Source organism: Cyprinus carpio, chromosome B2 (genome assembly GCF_018340385.1).
Source record: "Cyprinus carpio isolate SPL01 chromosome B2, ASM1834038v1, whole genome shotgun sequence".
Lineage (NCBI taxonomy): Eukaryota > Metazoa > Chordata > Actinopteri > Cypriniformes > Cyprinidae > Cyprinus > Cyprinus carpio.
In genome coordinates this window covers 18,457,608-18,479,587 of record NC_056598.1, presented here as the reverse complement: position 1 = coordinate 18,479,587, position 21,980 = coordinate 18,457,608, and the positions used below count along the sequence as shown (strand labels likewise).

The window sequence follows — 21,980 nt, the reverse complement described above, 5'->3', positions numbered from 1 at the left end:
GCAGAAATTTGTAACCAAAGCAACTGATACAAACAAACAATTAATCATAAGAGCATTTTGAGCAGCTAATGACACAGGGGTGCTGTTCATGTGTCTAACAATGTTGACATGGGATTTTTTCATTTGCCTTCTTAATGTGAATGTGACCTGATCCTAGATCAGCTGACTGCTCAGAGGTGTTTAACATATATGGGCTCTGTTTACTTAGTTATTTCTATGTCCCTTACACTAATTAATGCATAGCGATAACATACAATGAACTGACTGTTGACTGATCAAAAGAAACAATGGTTTACTTTAATAAATCCCTCCACTGGGTATGAAGGGCTTTTATTCTGTTTTGCATTTACATATTACCACAGTATGTGTATGTTTTATGTCATGTAAAATGATTCATACACTACTTTGTTTGTATTCTGTATGGTAGAGCTTGAACCATGTTTAGGCCAAAGATGTCCTGGGTGCAGTGCTGGCAAGAGTGGGTACTACACTGCAAATATAATGTCCTGTATATGACTGATACTTGCATATTTACAACGGTATTCATTCTGTGAAAACATCTACCGTATGTTGCCATGCCGCCCAAAGCAATAGTATCTGTTTTAGGGATGCTTTCAGTACTGTATTCTCCAATGGCTTTGACTTCCCAATATTACTTAAAAATATGTGCATGTCAGGAAAGGAATGCTTTTACAGAATTGTTCATTTTTTGTTATATTGGCATGGTTGTACAATGGATGTATTGCAGCTTCAGAAAACTATTACAAGGGATTTGTAATCTCCATTTATTCTTGCAAGTACAAATAATTCAGATGTCAAGAAAAAAAGTCACCATCCTCCCAGTGTTATTATGAGACTCCAAGGTCAAGAGATATGAATGTACAGTGAGTAACTGTTTTAATATACTCTTCCTAATTCCTTTCTCATCTTAATCAAATGCATTAACCAGACTTTTGCTTTGGGCAGTTTTATTGTTTGTTTGTTTGTTTTTTTTGTGTTGAAATTGTATACTGTGACATGAAATACTATAACATTAAAATATAAAATTAACACTTTAATATGGCTGAATTTATTTTATTTTTTTGAGTAAAAGCTCTAATATATAATGAACGTAGATTTCAAATTAAATATGTATTGTGCTTAGTTAGGTACAGGTACAGTTGTCAGTCAGTCACTAATGTATATAATAATTATAATATGTATTTTTATAAATTTAAATTTTACTGTTGAATGATTTTTGTTTTTTGTCTGTTCTCTTTTCATATTGCTAAAAAAACAACATGCTGCTTAATGTTAGATGATCACTAATAGCCTAATATCTATTAATATATAAAAATTACGCGTATAATTGAATACGTGCGTCTAGAAACATACTTTCATAAACCCATTTAGACAAATATTAACTGCAATAAAAGAAATGTGACAACTAACCCGGATCCTCTATAGACTTTTACGTTATTTCTCTTGATTAGAAATATTGATTCATCTTTTGCTATCGTCTTAGCAATGGCGACTCATATTAATAAAAGAAAATGAGAAATTAAGTTTTATTGTGCTCGCTAACGTACATCATTATATTTTTGTTATTCAGCGAGACTTGCTTTCCTCTAATCACAGCCTGGTGGGCCACACTGCAGCTGCGCGCCTCTCACCTAACGCTCTCTCTCGGTATCGCGAGATTTCATAGTCTTCCTCGCCGTGTGGACGTTAGCGCTGGAAGGTGTGCTCTATGGCGGTGGCTGTTTCAGCGGTAAATGTAATATTTTGTTTACCTTCTCTCTTAATATGCACACAGTTATATTTCAAGTGCACATAGTAATGTTTTTGGACAGAGGTTTCATTTAAAAAGTCAAAAAGAACAGGGGTATGGCCAACTAGCCTAGCGCACCGAGAGCGGGATTTTCTCTCTGGCCTGCTGCTGCGTGTCTTTGTAAAATCACAGCGATTAAATCATGCTCGACTGACCAAGTCGTTTCTAACTGTTGGGATTTGTTTATAATGGTTGTTTTCAACGAAGTATTAGTACGTTTGTAACCCAAACGCCTGCGCTCACTCGCTTTCTTCATTCGTTACTCGAGCTAGCGTGTTAACGCGTTCACATTGTCCTCCACGAGCTCAACCTGCACGACCCACAAGAAACTAAACGCTCCCGTTTAATGGGTTAAGATTTGTTTGCATTTACTATTCGCTTTTGAATAGTAATTCTGCATTGAAGTGGAACGATCTTTTTGAGTGTCGAATTGAGTATCGTTAGACCCAACATTACATAAGGCCTAATGGCCGATGAAAACGTATGGGACATATTCATATTTAATTGAATGCTGCCTTTTTGACCTCCTAGTCCGTGTGGTTACTTGATGTTAACATTAACTAGGTAACGTGTTTGTAGTAAATCCGAGCAGGCCGCTTAAATGGTTAATTTAGAGTTAATTTCTCATCACTATTCTGTTTACAGACATCTCAAAACCCATGCTTTTATAAGTAACGTTAGGTTGAAAAACATTTAAGTTCACCCTTTTAACTTGGGAAATGTACGCAGTGTACATGAGTTTACTGAAACCTCTCTCTTTCCTTATAGACTCTGTATTGAACTGTAAAAGCTCCCCATATATAATCTCACAAGACACCCCAGCGGAGAGCAGGTGCTAGGTAAGGGGCCTATCCACTGCTCACCCCGAGACCACTCTTCCCCTGTGATATGAAAGGGGTTTGCAAAGAACTATGAATGTGTCTGATTGCTTTTCAGTTATTGGAGTATTACACATATTTGGTAAACAACAGGTTGCATCAGACAACATGTACCTCCTTTCTATGTCGTTCAAGTGACACCAGTATATGTGTAATAAAGTGTTACAGCTGTTAGGGAATGAAAAATAGTAAAAATTGTGTTTGCATAGGCATCGCAACAAAAACACGTTTTTATTGTTGTTGATCTTTATTTGTCATCCAGGCCAGTCATACTATACTTGTAGTTCAAGTACTGTAATTTTTGGATGAGTTTAAATGGTTAGTTCACTCAAAAATAAAAAAAGATTGTCATTAATTTACTTTCATGTCGTTTTAATGAAGTCCAAGAGCTTTCTGACCCTGAAACAGTCAAAGGCCAGAAAGGTAAGAAGGACATCGATAAAAAATAGTTCATGTGACATCAGTGGTTCAACCATAATTTTATGAAGCTACGAGAATAGTTTTTGTGCACAAAGAAAACAAAAATAAGGATGGTATTCAACAATTTCTTCTCTTCCGTGTCAGTCTATGCAGGGTCAGAAAGCGCTCAGATTTCCTAAAAATATATTTTTCCAAAGATGAATGAAGGTCTTATGGGTTTGGAATGACATGACCTGTTCACATGAATAACAAAAACTAAATTTTAACCAAAACAATCAAATAAAGCAATATGAATGTTCTTTGTGCTTATATTCATAAATTGGTCAAATTTTGTTGTCAGTCAAATTAAGGAACAATTCAGCTAAAATTAACTCATTTACTCATCCTGATGTTGTTCTTAAACTTTTTTGGTCGCGCCCCCCATTAAACCTATAGAACACATTATAAACCGTGACTCAGTTTACACTGGATGTGGTGCAATACAACAAATCCCCCAACATTAAACTGATGCCTTGTTCTATTTTTGACGTACTGACACAAAGTTAAAATGATTTGCAACGGTCACTTTGTCGCGTCCAGTGTAGACTTGCGGCGCGACGTAACAACTGTAGCGTCTGGTGTAGTTACCGGTGAGTGAAGCCGAGACCAAGATATTGCTCGTCATATTTTCTGCATTTAGTTTTGAATGACCAGCACCTTGGTCTGTGCGACTTCATCTATGGCTTTTCTCTTCCCTTTCACAAACCGATCCTTTGGCTGTTTACCCTTTTATTTCTTTTCTTTTTATGCTGATGGCCTGTGCAACGTTACAACTTAATCCAGATATTTTTATCAAATCCGCAAATTTGTTTTTAGATCTGGCATCTTTCAAATGATCTCATGTATTAAGTGAGGTATGAAGAACGGGCTCCAGGAATGATAACTAAATGACTATATAAGCATCCATACCTATAGACAATGATGTTTTGTTTAATTGTAAGCATGAATTTTGATTGGCTGGTCATGTTTTTTTTTTTTTTTTTTTTTCCTATACTGTTTCTCATTTGTTATAGTTGTAGTGTGTCCCTGTTGTCATGAAAGTAGAATGATTATTGAAGTTTTATACTTATCACCCTTACTGTGAATGGGCCGTGAGTCACAATTTTCATTATTTGGGTGAACTGTCTCTTTAAGGATCACTGCCACAGAACTTATGTGTACAAAATATATTGCCTTAAAGTTTGTCACCCAGGGCTTCATGTCCTAAACATCTTATGCCGCTTTTCCACTGCACGGTATGGTTCACTTCTTGGGGGTTTTCCACTGGGTACAGTACATGGTACTTTTTTTTTTAGTACCACCTCGGTTGAGGTTCCAAGTGAACCGTACCGTTACCAAAATGTGGCATGGTAAATACTGCTGATCACTGATTGGCTGGAGAGAATCGTCACTACCTGGGTCACTGAACTTGCGACGCAAGGTTTGAACGAGCTCAACTCTTTTAACAACCAAAAAAATGGCTGTTTTGTGCTCTTACGAGGAAGTACAGATGTTGATAGTAGAGGAGCGGATCCAGCGAGAGCTTGATGGGGCGACGTGGGATAAAAGTTTTTCAGGAGTCACGGCAGTAGAGGCGGCGCAACCATAACGACATGTGAATAATCCCGCCCACTCTAAAGCGGCCGTGCCGTACCACGCAGTGGAAAAGTGCCATCAGAGACAACTTTTTTTCCCCTGAATTTGAATGTCAGTGATCTCAAATTGTTGTCTCCCTATCCAGTTCTGTTGGTCTAAGTAGGTTGTGTTTTTCTTTTCTTGTTTTCTTTTTTGTCGTTTCTCTCTATGTGTCGTCTGTGCTGTAGAAAATATCTCTTGACTGTACTATATTTCCAAAGCCAATGGCAGAAAATTTTGGGTTCAAACCTCCTTAAGGGGGTGGGCAGTGCACCACTCTGGAGTTCATTTGAGCAAAGGTACTTAAGTTTTCTCTTGTGTAGTAATCAATAAGAGGGCTCACTGTAGCATATGAACTCTAAGAGTATATGGTCCTCCAGTGACCGACAGAATCAAATATCTCAGTGTTTCCACTGAGGAGAGAAATCACCATGTGGTACAAATTCATGGTTCCCCTTACAATACTGTGAGAAGCCTGTTAATTAAATGTATACAGCCTTTCAGTTCAGTGTAAAATATCTTTAACAAAGCCCTACACTAAACTGAAGGTGTCCAACATTTGCTAAAATGTAGAAAGCTGTTTTAGAGCAAACTCAAAATTATTTAGAATCATTTGCAGTCATGTAAATATGAGAACTTGTTTCCAGCTCTAATCTTAATGCTTTTATATTTTTACGCTTTTGTAAAAAAATAAATAAAATAAAATCAATAAATTGTAAAAAAAAAAATCTCAGAAAAAGGCATAATTTATACTGTACTATGTTCAATAGAAATATTGTCCAGATTTATTGTATGACTGATGTAATTTGAGTTTGCTCTTAAACTAGATGGTTTTAAAGCTGTAAGCTGTCCAGTGTGTGTCTTGAGTAGATGTGCAGTTTCCTTGCAGCTCACGTTCATCAGGTCTGACAGATGCCTGTGCTCTGTGCAGGGAGGTGAGGCTCTGATGATGGAGAATGGACAGAGCACGGCCTCGAAGCTCGGCCTGCCGCCCCTCACCCCAGAACAGCAGGAGGCGCTACAGAAGGTGAGACTTTCCCCAGACACTGCTTCTGCATATGGGTACTGAAATCCATTATATTGATGCGTGACGTGACTTTACCATACTCAATAAGTGTTATACACAAGTGTATCAGTCAGAGGCTTTCATTTATGGTTTTGTGATCTTTTTCATGTCCTCTAGCTTTACAAGCATGTGTTTGTTCAGTGCACATGTAAGCAAGCAGTGGACAAGAGCAGAACCAGTGTTATGCCTTCGGTGCTAGTGGCATCTGATTATCTGCTAGTACTATTCTCAATAGCTGGGACACTGTTTAAAGTGGATGACTATTCTTATTTAAAATTTGTGAATTTTAGAAGATTTGTAAAATTTCATATGTGACAAAATTTTAGAGATGTACAGTTGGTTTACTTGAAGCAGGGCTTAACGTTAAGCCTTGACGTGCTTGTCTTTCGGACAAGTAAATCAGTCATTCATCTTGTCAATAAATTAAATTTATTCAGAATAGGGCTGCACGATTATGACAAAAATCATAATTGTCGATTATTACCTTGAAACTGTAATTGCGATTATTAATTACGATTATCACAATTTACATTTAATGATGTTTATACCATCTTCTTAAAAAACTAAAAAAGTAAAAATATGAATGGTATTAAGTATTAGGCCTCAAATGTCAACTATACATTGGATTGTTTTCTTCTTTAAATTCTAAAAAAGTAAAAATATGAATGGTATTATAATGTTATACTAAAACTAAAATTTAAATAATGGGAAAAACCCTTAAGATAACATGCAGAAAGAAAAAAACGCACCTTAAGCATGCAGTAAAACATAAGTGGACTTTGAACGATTAATTGCAACTTTGAACGATTACGTAATTGTGGCATCCATAATTGTAATCGCGATTAGAAATTCGATTAATTGTGCAGCCCTAATTCAGAATCAGTATTATTAACTGTTCTGTTAGCTTTTACTTAAATGAGCATATTTGTTACTTAACTTAAATCCTAATTAAAGTTTTCAGGGCATTTATTTATTTATTTATTTATTTATTTATTTTTTTAGCTTTTAAAGTGGTAATTTTATCATAAACGTATTAAAAGTGTGTCATTTTTCCATGTTAAATTCTGAACTTTTATCAATAAATTCAATTAGAATACATTAAATTAGAAGACACTATAAGGTTGTTACCAATCAATATCAAGAGAAAGTGGCTTTTAGATGCATTTACACAGACTGAATGAATCTCAGAGGTAACCTGAATGCATTTACATTGCAGAATTACTGCATAAGTAATGGTGATACTGTTTTTAAATTTTGAATATACAAATATAAAATGTTGGTGACAATGCATTGATACATGAAAATAGACCACCAGTAGGTGGCAGCTGGTGGAGACTCTCTAAATGAGTAAGTAATTGAGTAATTTATTCATCCAATTCATTAAAATGACTGGTTCATTCAAAAATGAAGACAAAGACAAGTAAATCGCTGAACTGTTGATTCACCCAATTTGTTCAAAAACACTAAATCAGTAACAAAAACGCTGCTGTGTATTGCTTGGAGATGTGTGACTGTTCTGCTGTGATCTTTTATTTGAACTATTCTTATTGGTCAGTATTTTCTAAAATTTAAATTTCTTTAACTACTTGTTAAATGAGCTGTTGTATAAAATCAATGTAGTTTGCAATCGTGCTGATGTTTGGGAAAACAGAGAAATTCCCTTACACTTGCCATCTTCAAAATATCCACTTGTCCTGGACATGCAGACAAAGGTTAAAGTCAAGTATCTCAAGATCTGGCTATTTGTGGTCCTGCTGAGTTGGTTTGAAGTTATGTGCTCTCAATTGTAGGCAAAGAAGTATGCCATGGAGCAAAGCATCAAGAGCGTCCTGGTCAAGCAGACCCTCGCCCATCAGCAGCAACAGCTTAGCAACCTACAGGTAAAACTGCACGAGAACATGGGATAGATGTATAGTATTATTAAACTTTTATTATACCGAATATATGCTGATGTCACTCACAGCTAAGCCCAATTACATAATAGTTCTGTAACTGTACTTTTTTTTTTTCAGACTTCTGAAAAAATATCATAGTGAAGCGATGTTTACATTTATAGTTATGAGGGAAAGATTCAGTTAGAAAGCAACTGTTGAAAAAAACGAAACACCACAGTGTAATTAGTGTATACACAATCTATTCATGATTGTAATTCTGTATCGTACTGTGAGTAATATGTTGTCTCAATGACCCTTTCTACCCTCATCTGACAACTTCCAACCGTGGTACAAAACAAGCTGCACAACAGTGGTAGACTTACCATGTTGGTTTATTTTTCCTGACAGCTCCCTAATTCCCTTCAGATGGCCTCATTAACGATGGGCTTTGGAGATCCCCTCTCACCACTACAGTCTGTAAGTCCAGCACAGTTTCTTCCAGTAATCTCATTAACCTTCATTGACTTCCCTCCTTTTATCGGCATACATGTGGTTGTTCAGTACACATGTCTGTAATGGGGAGGAGGTAAAGAAAAGCCAGTGCTATGTCTTCGGTGCCAGCATGTTTATTGTCTGCTGGTTCTATCCTCAATCACTGGAACAAGCCTATGAATGATGAGCGCTATGGATGATGAGTATATGCCAGGCATGGCCCCATCTGATCAACTGAATTGCCCATTGCAGGTTGCAGCACAGAGGCAACGGGCACTAGCCATAATGTGCCGTGTTTATGTTGGGTCCATCTACTACGAGCTAGGAGAAGACACCATCAGACAGGCCTTTGCTCCTTTTGGTCCCATTAAGAGCATTGACATGTCCTGGGACTCTGTTACATTAAAACACAAGGTCAGAAGGTCATTTATTTATATATATATATATATATATATATATATATATATATATATATATATATATATATATATATATATATATATATATATATATACACCATTTTGTGGTTTTCACTCTTTGTTTTTTAACTAACATTCAGCTACTCTTTCTGTAGGGTTTTGCATTTGTAGAATATGAAGTACCAGAAGCAGCACAGCTCGCTTTAGAACAGATGAACTCTGTTATGTTGGGCGGTAGAAACATTAAAGTGAGTACTTCGTAAGTGTACTTGTAGTATTTGTTTTTCTCAGTCTTTCATATTCAATAATGTCTGATCTCTTATTTCAACACTTGTAGGTGGGGCGACCAAGCAACATTGGTCAGGCTCAACCCATCATAGACCAGCTAGCTGAAGAAGCGCGCGCCTTCAACCGGATTTATGTGGCATCCGTGCATCCCGATTTGTCAGATGAGGACATCAAGAGTGTGTTCGAGGCTTTCGGAAGAATCAAGTCATGCACCCTGGCGCGGGACCCCACGACGGGAAAGCACAAAGGCTATGGCTTCATAGGTAAGCGGGCGGCTGCTACACCCATTCGGTTGCATTTAAATGTATCTGACTGAGAGCAGTCAGTCATGGTAGAATGCTGTTCTCTACATGTCTCACAGGGGATAGAGAAGGGTGGGGGCAGGTTCCTCACATGCTTTCATAGTAAGTTTTTATTTCTGTTGTCGTTGTTTTCTTAGGCTCTGTTACGGACTTTTGTGCCATAAGTGCCCGCTGGTAATTACACAGTAACTGTCTCAGAGCTCTGGTAGATTAATGCTGAGTCTTCTTAGAAGCTGTTGAGTCTTAGTCTTCCTTGTTTCCCCTGTAGAATATGATAAGGCCCAGTCTGCGCAGGATGCCGTGTCCTCCATGAACCTTTTCGACTTGGGCGGCCAGTACCTGCGAGTGGGCAAAGCAGTCACACCCCCCATGCCTCTTCTGACGCCAACGACGCCGGGTGGCCTTCCTCCTGCCGCTGCCGTAGCAGCTGCGGCCGCCACCGCCAAAATCACAGCACAGGTGAGCATTTACACACCTTGATTTATCTATTGTTAGTCAGGGAGAGTGTGTGTGTGTGTGTGTGTGAGCAGCTGCATCGTTTGGCATTTAAAAGCCTTCCTTTGTAAAGTAAGGCAGCGTGATTTTTTTTAATTCGCTTAGCAGGCTAGAGCAGGCACTTGGTGCTGTATGTGAGGGCTTGAGTCAACTTAGGCATTGACTGGCATGAAGACTCAGTTATGACACAGCATTACTTATTTGAGACAGAGCTTTTATACATGCAGAAAGATAACATAGCGTGTAAACTCCAAAAACAGATGGCATGGAATCTGTCCCAGCCGGAGAATCGGACAGAAGACTTCCTCAACTGTCTGGTAAATCCTTCAGGAAATTCTGTTCAAAGCACGCTGGTGCCTTTTTGTTTTGTGTAGAATATGAGTGTGGGGAGAGTCTTGTCTTCAGGACTTCCCAGTTACAGTGATGCCCATTGCTCTATAGTGTGCTAGGTAGAGAATGTTTACTAGACAGGCCATATGCTTGAAAGCTGAGCAGTTTTAGTTGCAGGTGACTTTAAGTAGCACCTCTGACAAAAATTTTCAGCTACATTATGCCTCATATCTGTAATTTGGGTTTTGGCCCACAAAATAATGAGTATATATTTCTGGATGTCCGCTTAAACTCTTAAAGCTTTTCATGATAGTTCTTTGTTAATGGGTGTGCCTTTACTATTTTAATTCTGAGATACCTTTTTTGGCATTTTCTATTGTGGGTTACTTCTATTTTAGTGAATTTTACTGAATCTATGCTACAGCATAGACCATGCTAAAATTGCCATATTTTATGATACTAAATATATATTGTAAATTTGTATAAGTGATGTAATTGTCCTGTGTTGTCTCATGCTTGTCATACATAGTTTATATTATATGTTAAGCAGATAAATGCATAATTTTATAACTTAATGTATAGTTAATAATTTTTTATAAAGATTTCTAATGATTTCTAATGATTTAGCTTGTTTTGTCATGTTCTTGACCTTTATTTCAGGTCTTGGGCCTAGTTGCATGAAATGGCTGAATGTTTAGATGCACAAACACTATCAGAGCAGACACTAAACTGATGCGTTTGTCAAGCAACTTTCCATTTCTTTTAGCTGTTAGCTATTTTGGCTGTTTTTTAATGCATACATTACTGTTCAAAAGTTTTTTTTTTTTTTTTTTTTTTTTTGTTACAATTGTTAGATTTTGTATTGTATTTTTTTTTCATATATATTATATAATATAATTTGAAATCTAAAATTTGCCATTTAAAATAGGGATGCACTGAAATAAAAATTATTGGCCAAAGCAGATCAAAATGAAACACTGTGCCGAAGGCCGAATACCGAACACGTTTTTTCACTTAAGCCCGAGATTTTAATCTGTTAACACTCTTTGCAGTTTGATGCCTTCTAGGTTTTCTGTATAGACTAGTGAACAAAAACCAACTTTGCATCAGAAATCATCCTTTTTTTTTTTTTTTTTTTTTACTGTTTTGCCATATAATTTGTATGTTCACATGGTTAAGGGACAGCTGAGCATATAGCACAAGAACCCTTGTTGACTGTTGAGTATAACCTTTTCTGCTGTGAAGATATGAGTACTCTTAGAGACAGTATACTACAGATATTTTATTGCTTAATATAAAAAAAAAAAATTCTCAATTATGGATGCTAATTTTGGTTAATTTTCTCAACTGACATTTAGTATTAAATAAAAAATAGTGGATGCTTGTCTGTGACTGTTAAAAAGATTATATATATATATGAGTGCTGTCAAACGATTAATGGCATCCAAAATTAAAGTTTTTGTTTTTTAGTAATATATGTGTGTATACTGTGTATATTTATTATGTATATATAAATACAAACACATGCATGTATATATTTAAGAAAAATGTTGTTAAACATTAAATGTATTTATAGGGCTCCAGACTCATTCTTCCTACTGGTCGCTCTTTTGTGACTAACTTTCTCAGTTGGTTGCACGAGCGCATGATTTGGTCGCAATTTATTTTTTATTTTTTCTACAACCTGTTCTTTTTCTACAGTATTTATGATTTTAATTTCTTTTGCTATAAGCCGGTAAAAAGTCGAATTCGCGATCTTGTCACATTTTACAAGAAATGATAAGTGCTAAAGATACGTTTGCTTGCATACATCGATACATTTAACTTTTTAAGACTAAAACAAAAGATGGATTCTTTGTTATTCTTAATTAAAAAGCACAACAACAATAAATCAGTAAGATACAATGACAAACTAGCTTACAAAACGTTTATTAGCAAAAATGAATAAGATGAGGCTTGGCATACATCACATGCTGTATTGTATACCGACTAATAAATTAAAGAACGTTTAGCAAACACTGAGGAAATCAAATTTTAAAAAAATTAATAAAAGAGAGCTTCCATAAAATAATGTGAAACAGCAAAGATAAGCTTTTCAAAATAAAAACAAACAGAAAAGTAAAACTAAACTTGGTCAATGACAGTGCTTGTGTTTTATTTTGGATGTGATTAATCGTTTGACAGCACTAATGTATATGCGTGTGTATTTATTTATATATATATATATATATATATATACACATGTATATCACAAAATACCTGCACTAAATATTTTTCACATAAATGAACAGATTAAGATGACAAAACGCAAACTGAATTTTTTTAGGAGCTTTGAAGAACTAGCAAATTTTCTTTTCTCGTCAGAAAAAAAAAAATAGCAGGCCAACCTCAGTGTACAACATGTGTAGTTTTTATTTTAAAGTAACATGTCGATGTGTTGTGGGGATCGTCTGGAGCGCAGCCTGTAGAGCTTCATTGAATATAATGGAACTTTGTGAGATCACGATAAACTAAGATGAGTGACAGCATTTTAGTAATAAGGGGGAGTGCTCTTTGCATGCTTTTTAGGCTAAAGTCCTTTAAAAATTTGTAATTGAAAGTAAAAAATTAAAGTTGAACTGAAAGTTAAGTTAAATGGTCAATATGAGTGTTGCTATTCTCAATAGCCCATAAGCTCAAACTTCCCATTTTTATGCAGCTGGCCCAAGGCTTGTCTGTGTGTGCGAAGGTCTGTTTGTCTCGTGTCCTGTCCCGTTACGTGCTTGTCCACTCGTGTTGGTGTTATGTGTGCTTTTAACGGGCGCTGTCCAGGCGGTGTTCCTATATGTCCCACTCTGTTCTTCCAGGAAGCAGTAGCGGGAGCATCCATTCTGGGGGCGATGACCGCGGGGACGGGCCTGAGCCTGCCTCAGCTCCCACAGGCCGTCATGGCAGCTCAGGCCCCAGGGGTCATTACAGGTAGGTGCATTCAGATGTGGTTTGTCATCATTACTATTTTGTCATCACTGTGGCCCTCTATTACAAAGTGTTTTCACTGGGGTGCCTTAATCGTGTTGTATGTCTTCAGTATTTATGTTCTGCATGTGGTTGACTTGTGTTGTGTAAGAGTGGGGCCCTTCACTTGGGTGTAATTTGCATGAATGTTAGCATTTCATGTATTGTTTTTGAAAACCGGATTGTTAGAAACATGTACAGGAGTCCTTATTTTTCTTTTAAAGCCCTTATTCTGCAGGCATGTCCTCCCACACATTACTTGGGGCTATACAGTGTAGGTCAGATCACTAATTTTAAGTGGTTGTACTCAGACCTGTCTGTTTTACTTCTAAACACTGTCCATGATCTCCCATTTCCACATTAGCTTAAATGTGCACAATCTCTCTCTCCCTCAGGTTTCTGTTGTCCTACACAGTACTCAGTTTAACGTGGCCTGTCGTGGGACGTGTCCACTAATAGATTTCTCTTTTATTTTCTCTTCTCTCCTTGTCTCTCTCTCTCTTTTTCCTTTTTTCTCTCCTTTCTTCCCCTCCCTGTCTTTATTCTCCACATTCGCCATGACCCTTCCCCTTTGCTGCACACTGATCAACCAAGTTTGAAGAGGACTGTTTCTAACCCCTCCCCTCATAAACAAATCTCTCATTCCTATTGGCCAGTGAGTCTCTCAGATCCTGTGTGTTTTTGTGGAATTGATCTTGAAGCCAAGCCCAGAGAGAACAGATGCTGCATCAGAGATGGGCAAAGTGACCCCGTCTTAATTTTTTTTTTTTTATGTTTTGATTAAATGCTCAACATTTATAGTCACAAAGGCAAGAAGCAAGCAGGTATAGAGGAATAATGTTGAAACTGTCTTATTTCTACATGGGTGTTTTTTTTTTTCTTCGTTTTTTTTAATGAATGTTTTCTGTGAAATAGATTTCTGTTAGGAATGGTTCAGCCAAATGTTCTGAAAATTAAGTATTATTCAGTAAAAAATATTGGCATCCGTTCTAGCACTCCTTGGCACTGTAATCCATTTTCATTAACAAATTGAATATTCTATTAACAAATTGATTCTCACTGACCAAATGTGACCCTGGACCACAAAAACAGTCATAAGGGTCATTTTTTTTTAAATTGAGATTCATACATCACCTGGAAGCTGAATAAATAAGCTTTCCATTGATGTATGCCTCTTAGGATGGGACAATATTTGGCAGAGACACAACTATTTGAAAATCGGGAATCTGAGGGTTAAAAAATATATATATATATTGAGAAAATTGCCTTAAAGTTGTCCAAATTAAGTCCTTAGCTATGCAAATTACTAATCAAAAATTAAGTTTTGATATATGTACAGTAGGAAATTTACAAAATATCTTCATGGAACATGATCTTTACATAATATCCTAATGATTTTTGGCATAAAAGAAAAATCGATAATTTTGACCCATACAATGTATTGTTGACTATTGCTACAAATATACCCATATGACTAAAGACTGGTTTTGTGGTCCAGGGTCACAAATATGATCCAGTCATTACAGTTAGCTTCGCACTGGAGGGGAAGATTATCGGTAAAGCACCTAAATGTTAATTTTCCATATTGCTAATTCTGAAGACAGCATCTTTGTAGATCAGTGGTTTAAAAAGTACTTGACTGACTTTATCCCAATCATTGTATTTGTGTAAATGACGGCTTTTTCTTAAACCGTGCTTCAGATTTTTGTTAGGGAACCGTTCTTAAGGCTGTAGAGTCTGGTAAAAAGCCTATTTCGCTCGCATAGAGAGGGATTTTATAGGTGTCTAGCACCTATAGCAATATACTGACTCCTGTGTTTCTGTGCAGGGGTGACACCAGCGCGGCCCACGCTCCCTGTTGTGCCTCAGGTGGGCCTTGTGAACCCGGTGTTGGCCTCTCCGCCATCACTGTCAGCTGCAGTGGCTGCAGCCCAAGAGGCGAAGAAGGAAAAAGAAGAGGAAGAATCCGCACAAGATGGCACGGGTCAGGAGATGCTCAGTGAACAGGAGCACATGAGCATCTCTGGCAGCAGCGCCAGACATATGGTCATGCAGAAACTGTTGAGGAAACAAGAGGTTAGTTCTCAATTAAGTAAAATACCTGGGTTCTCTGAGCTCTACGCCTAAGAGCACAGTCAAAAATTTAGGAGCACCTCCTGGTCAATGACAGAAATTAACCTTCCCACTATGAGGCGTTTACTCCTTAAATTGATTTTTTTTTTTTTTTTTACCTTTTATAAGGGCATATTTCTAACCTTTTTAAATGTGTCCTTTTTTCTTAAACTTTTTCACAATGTGTAATTAAAACGGTTTAATGAGGCTCAAAGGAGGAATGAATGCATTTAAGTTCATAATAACAATGTTATGAAATTGTTTTAAATATAAAGTTTTGCATATAAAAATATTAAATTGAACTTAAATTATACTTTAATGAAATTACACTAAACCGCCAGTAGGTTGCAGCAAGTCATTGTCTGTTACTAAATCATAAATTTCATTAGTTCAAACAGCTGAATTATTTAGGAACAGTGTAAGTGACTTTATGAATGGGTCATTGAATTTTTGACCTACTAGATTGTCACTTATCTCAGTTCATTGCAATCTCACAAACGTCTTATAGTTAGTGTAGTTGTCTACATTGCGCAATGAATAACTTTTTTTACAAAGTGTCCATACTCACTTAGTTGTAATGAGAGGATTCACAAGCTTAAAGAGCTTGACACTGAACAGAAAGTCTGGTGTTTTGTAGGGGTATAAGAAAATATCGATACACGTGAGTATCGCGATATATTGTTTGGCGATACTGTATCGATTCTCAAAAACGGAATATTGATATTTTTTTAAAAAATCATACAAGATTCATGGCAGTTGTTTCGTTTTGGGTTTACATCCCGACCGCTAGATGGCAGTCTTCATCTCTGAATGACAGTGAGAGTAACAGGAAATACTAGCATATAGGGCACGCCACTAATGTTAGCATTAATATCGCTGTTTGCTGCTAGTAATGGAGGATGAAAGAATTGTCCCTGTTCCTGGTTCAGTGTACAAAGCTGAAGTGTGCCGTCATTTGGGCTTTTGTGGTAATGTCCACCGCGGGAGTGTGGCGAGGTGGGCGGTAGGGTCGCAGTGCGGCTGCAGCTTTCTCTCTTTTTGGGGGTGTTTTGTGCAGTTGGGGCGGTGCTCGCGTCACGGTTTCGGCAATTCCACGCAGAACATAAATACAAAATGAAAAACCTGTGAAATCCAAGTGGAAAGGTTCGACATCTGTATTTATTTTATTGTTTTACAATTGTTTTGTTTTCTTTAGGAATCCTGTAAGCACTTTTTTATTGATATTAAGCAGATGTAATTTTTCGTTCAGATCAAAATGTTATTACATTGTATGTCACAATTGTAAACTGAAAAAAAAAAAAAAAATATATATATATATATATATATATAATATATATATATATATATATATATATATATATATATATATATATATATACAGTATTATACATTTAACTAAAGGATCCTGCAAGCACTTTAATTCCCAACCCCACCCTTTACTCGTACTGCACAAACATTGGTTCAATAACGTTGAATGTTACAGGGACTGATTATTGCAAATGCAGATCCCACTGTGTTCTGGTTAAAAAAAAATTATTTACTTATTGCAAAGGTTTGCATATGGTGGTGTGTTCTTACAACATAAAGAACTACCAAATTTTGCTATAAGTTTGATTGCATGACATAATTTCTGTTAATAGTGTTCATCGTCTGTTTATGTCTTTAATTTATTTTTCCATACATTTCTGCCATATGTACATAATCTGACAGTCACCACTGATAAGTGACTACTAAATATTGTAGAAACTTAATTTTCTGTAAAGTTGCTTTGCAACGATTTGTATTGTAAAAAGCGCTATACAAATGAACTTGAATTGAATTGTGTTCTTAATGACAGCTTTCCTAAAAATATATCCTATTCCTAAAATAAAAAAAATATCCCAATATATTGCCTTGCTGACAGTATCACAGTGTATTGCAACATATCGTATCGCAACCCTTGTATCGTGATGGGTATCGTATCGCCAGATTCTTGGCAATACACAGCACTAGTGTTTTGGGTGCTGAGTAGATTCTGACTAATCTAAACACCTCGGATTGGCCATTGCGTTCAAGAAATCAACGGATATATCTGTGATTGGCTACATTGCTCTAGGGATATTATCGTATATCGAAGATGTCTCTTAAATAGAGCTGCATGTTTAATCGCACGCGATTAATTGCGATTGTCATGCGCATTTATTCAGTAAAGCCGGTTCAGTGAATAGCAGTAAATCTCCATCATCTGCTTTCAGGTGGAGCAGCATTTACTACACAGAGCCATAGTTATCTGACAAGCTATGCAAAATCGCGTTCATAATCGCAGACAATATAATTGTAGGATTGTGAAATCGACAAAATCATTCTCGATTATGACAGCTGTTTGCGTATCTTCTCAGTGAACTACGGCTCTGTGTAGTAAATGCTGCTCCATCTGAGAGCACATGAAAATACCGCAGAAAAAAAAAAAAAAACGCTTTAATTCCAAATTCGCTAAATAACGTCAGTCGAGTGTTTAAATCCTTCTGTGAGATGATGTGGCTTCTTAAACAATAATTAAGGCACACAATGTTTCATTGTATTCTAAGCAGTGATAAAGGCTATGCAGATTAGCATTTCATTATAGGTATTCTTTATTATGATGAAAATTATAATAAGAACTCAGATAAACCGTATATTGCCGTAGTCGTGTGTTTATTAGTCAGTCACTTCTGCACTCGCATGCTGTTTTCTGTGCTGCGCAAAAGCCGCCCCTTATATACGTGACCACTGGAATGAGCTCTCTTTCACGCATTCTTACACATTCGAATGGACAAATACACACAGAATTATAAAGAACAATATAAACGAAAATCCTTCACTGATCTTGACTTTTGTAACCTCAGTTTATATTTTATTTGCCTGTTGTTCGGCGCAACTGTAATGGTAAAGTGCATCTGTGTATGAGATTATTTTGGAGATGCATTCCAATATAATTTATCCTTATTTAGGGTATAGGCCTATTCTATTTTGATCTGCAGATCTGCAATAAAATTCAAACAGAAAAAAGACAAAGTAGCACTGTATGTGTTTCTGAATATTTATTTAAACAGACTGTATAATGATGGAAAACCACAAACATGACAGGTATAATTTAAAGACGCATTCTTCACAGCCCATTCATACAGCACACACATAGTGCCCTGTTTTTACAGATTATTTAAACGGTGTATATAGTATAATTGTTTAAGCTGAGATACAGTACTTTCAATTCTTAATTCATGAAGACATTATAGTAGGCCTTTATCTCAGCTCGCCTCTCAACATGCAGGCGTTCTGAGTTTTGGCAGCCCAACACTGAATATTATATTGTGGGCATGGTATTTTGATTAATAAAATAAAAATTATAAAAGTTAAAATACAGAAATAAAATTAATTACCCCTGCTTCTAACTAAAGCAGTTATTTTTATTTAGTTAAAAAGGCCAAAAGAGACCTCCGAACTAGGCTCTCAGGAAAAAACTTAACTTTTTTGCTCAATTAATTTTTAATCCCTGCATGATTTGTCATACATGATGATAAATATCTAATAGCCTATGCTATAGCTTGACTACATGTTTAAAAACAACACTTCAATTGTTATAATCAAGGAAATTAAACTTATCATGAAATATCTACAAAGGCGATAATGCTGTGGTGGAGGTGGGGCTTGGGTAGACGATATTATCGGATAAGATATTTTTGACACATCGCCCAGCCCTACATTGCTCAGCACTGCAAAAACATTCTAAATAGAAACTGTTGATGCTCTCCAGAGTGCAAGCACACATACACTTGTTTGGAAAGTCTGTTCCACCATCATGCTATTATTAGTTTTAACTGAGCCCCCTGTCAAACCTGCCCTGATCAGTCACACAGGTGCTCCTAAATATTTTTTCACAGTTTGCATGCAGTAATTTTGGTCGGACTGTAGAGTCCTGTTTCTATTTTAATACATTTTAAAATGTCATTTATTCCTGTGATGACAGCTGATTTTTCAGTTTTCAGAATCACATGATCCTTCAGAAATCATTTTAATATGCTGATTTGGTTCACACAAAAAATTTATCAATATTGAAACCGGATGTGCTGCTTAATTTGTGGAAACAGCCAAACATTTTTCCCAGGGTTCTTTGAATTAGAAATAATTTGAAACACTGTCTTTTGATCAAATATAATCATCCTTCAGAATAAATATATTAACTTTTTTTTTTTTTCTTCAAATGTACTTTTGAATGTTGTAGAGCAGTGACATTGAAACACTTTTCTGGATGCTCTTTTCACAGTCTACGGTTATGGTGCTCAGGAACATGGTTGGACCTGAGGACATAGATGACGATCTGGAAGGAGAAGTAACGGAGGAATGTGGGAAGTTTGGAGCTGTTAATAGAGTGATCATCTATCAGGAGAAGCAGGGTGAGGAGGAGGATGCTGAAGTCATTGTCAAGATCTTTGTGGAGTTTTCCATGGCATCAGAGATGAACAAGGCCATTCAGGCACTCAACAACCGCTGGTTCGGAGGTCGCAAGGTCATCGCTGAGGTGTATGATCAGGAACGGTTTGAGAACAGTGACCTCTCTGCATAGACTGTCAAAAATACATCCCGCCCTTCATAACCTTCTCTTCTCTCTCCATCTCTCCCTTTCCTCTCTCACTTACACAGACGCAGCCGCCAGCCACTCTTCCCAGTGGTATTGGCTTCTCTTTATAACTTGTAATTATTTTTTATCGATGTTGATATTAATATTATTAATGATCCCTTCTTGGGACAGAGGCAAGGAAAACGCTTTTTTTTTTTTTTTTTTTTTTTATTGTTGCTGTACATTAATGTGAAAGACTGGATGCCCTCTCCCCTTCCCTCCTTTTTTTTGGGTCATTGGTTTACTTCCCATTCCATCAGTCAGATGTTTTTCAAATTCAGTTGCTTTGTCATTTTCCCTCCTCTTATTGTTTAAAATATTCTCATTAGCCTGTTATGATGCTCCTGGGTTCAAATGTCAGAACAATAAATTCTTCAGATATGACACTTGGGTCTGTTTCAGTCTTTTCTCTTTATGAAATTGTAGCGTTTTGTGATCGTTTCGTCTGTTTAGAAGAATAACAGCCACTGGAATTATGATTAAAGTGTAGTAAAGTGAAATACATGGTATAAATAGTGCATACAAATGCATCCATGAGTCATGGGTAATATTTGCATATGTTGCTCTGAGTTCAAATCAAACATTGAATGTTTTATCAGGGGTTACATTTTAACTTTCCTTTTGTACTCTGAAAGCAGAAAAACAGATGGCAAACATCAAATAAACCAAGGTCATGGATGTCCTTGAGAATCTCATTATTTAATATTTTTTTTATTACAGACTAATATATCACTACTGATTATGCAGCCTTTTTTTGGTATGGTAGTTGATCGGAGTATGAAATTTCAGAAGGCATAAAAAGTTTGAATCATTTTGAAAGTCCTCGTTTTTATTTAAGTAGTTAATGTTTTAGGCTTATTTGTCAGTTGAAAAAGAATATATATTTTTTTTTAATTGCATACAATTTTCATCATCTGGTTAAGGAAATTAAATTGATATGGTAATAGACAAGCATACCTATGACACTAGGGGTGGGAATTATAATATTTAAATGTATACTTAATACATTAATAATTATTATTTATTAATACTGTTTTATACACAAGTGCAATTGCATGGAATAAATTACCAGCGTCATTAAAGGGTTTTAAAGAGCTGTTAAAGGATGGCTTCTTGGTGATTATAGATTGTTTTTCTCTTACATATTTTCTGAATACTGTGGTTTAGAAATGTAGTTGAGTTGGGGATATGTTGTTTGTACCAAATAGTATTTGCAATGCTAGTTTTGTTTTATGACCAAAATGTTTTTAAAAATATTATTTGTCTGACAATAAGTTTGAAATGTTGCTATAAATACAGCTCAAACATTTAAAGAATATATATATTGACACATTGTGTTCCCTTTATTCTTGATCTTTTCTTTACTTGATCTTAAAAAGTTCTTTAGAGCGCCTTAAATTTACTTTATAAAACCTGCACAAACCCTCTTATTCTCATGATCTTAGGGGAGGCCCACTGCTTACAAAACAGACCAATCACAGCTGTTGTGATCTGTGTAGAAATAACAGCAGCAACTGATTCTGAAAAACATCAGGAAAACAGCACAGCTCTTCAGTTACTGGTCAAGATGAGAGGCTTACTGTTTCTGCTTAGCGCTCTGTTCCTGCTGGAATTAATAAAGGGAATGAAATATGATGAGTTAAACAATGATGAAAGAAAAATTGTTGACGAAGCAATAGAAGAAGGCAACACGGTTCACGGACAAGGCAAACACCTCGACTATTACAACATTTTCAAAGGAGTAAGTTATTTAATTCATAAGCTGTAATTTGCTGGTTTGTTTTGATTGATTATTTTCTGTTCATGTTCCTTAAAATACTCCATAAAATGTTTTAGCTTCTACATGTATATTTAGTTGTCATTTTTATGCTAGAGTTACATGTACCTGTATATTTCCCATTTATGACAGAATGACAATGTGCTCGAGGTGATACTGAGACCCACCTCATGTGACCAAACAACACAGCGTGTCCATCAGGAAGAATGCAAAATCCTAAATGAGAAAGTAGGTATTTACTATCAGAGAATGATTGTCGAAATGCCTGTAGAAGTCATTGTAGAAAAACCTGACAGTTTCACATATTTCTATGGTATTTTTCTCAGCCTTGGGTTTCCTGTATTCATTGTAATGGAGCCGTGAAATCATGTTTACTTCTAAGACAAACAAAAGCGGTAAATCAAATATTACTACATTAGTCCATGTGGACAAAA

At 36.2% G+C, this 21,980-nt stretch overlaps 1 protein-coding gene and 2 non-coding genes across 10 annotated transcripts; all 3 read left to right on the top strand.

Moving 5' to 3' along the window:
* Window positions 1–1,598: 1,598 nt before the first annotated feature.
* On the top strand, window positions 1,599–20,153 carry puf60a (poly-U binding splicing factor a). 8 transcript variants are annotated; one of them, XM_042718502.1, is made up of 14 exons: window positions 1,609–1,750; window positions 2,579–2,649; window positions 4,950–5,060; window positions 5,693–5,788; window positions 7,618–7,707; window positions 8,110–8,178; window positions 8,446–8,607; window positions 8,768–8,860; window positions 8,950–9,163; window positions 9,471–9,661; window positions 9,958–10,014; window positions 12,874–12,985; window positions 14,850–15,097; window positions 19,416–20,153. In XM_042718502.1, exons 4-14 carry the CDS (start codon window positions 5,708–5,710, stop codon window positions 19,713–19,715), a joined length of 1,617 nt encoding a protein of 538 aa, XP_042574436.1. In that variant the 5' UTR covers window positions 1,609–1,750; window positions 2,579–2,649; window positions 4,950–5,060; window positions 5,693–5,707; the 3' UTR covers window positions 19,716–20,153. The 8 variants fall into 8 exon arrangements, with proteins under 8 accessions (XP_042574433.1, XP_042574439.1, XP_042574436.1 ...); XM_042718503.1 differs by having other exon boundaries at window positions 1,692–1,756; XM_042718500.1 differs by lacking the exon at window positions 4,950–5,060 and having other exon boundaries at window positions 1,610–1,750.
* Window positions 5,941–6,073, top strand: LOC122136402. The gene has a single exon (XR_006154102.1). It is a non-coding gene; the product is annotated as a small nucleolar RNA SNORA57 (small nucleolar RNA).
* On the top strand, window positions 8,230–8,367 carry LOC122136401. The gene has a single exon (XR_006154101.1). It is a non-coding gene; the product is annotated as a small nucleolar RNA SNORA57 (small nucleolar RNA).
* Window positions 20,154–21,980: the final 1,827 nt, after the last annotated feature.

Bases quoted from the DNA above. Each gene is read 5' to 3' on its own strand.
- puf60a (XM_042718498.1), top strand. From the start codon at position 1,730: ATGGCGGTGGCTGTTTCAGCGGTAAAT. The intron at 1,757-5,692 runs GTAATATTTTGT...TGCTCTGTGCAG, and splicing joins TGGCTGTTTCAGCGGTAAAT to GGAGGTGAGGCTCTGATGAT. The intron at 8,861-8,949 runs GTGAGTACTTCG...CAACACTTGTAG, and splicing joins TGGGCGGTAGAAACATTAAA to GTGGGGCGACCAAGCAACAT.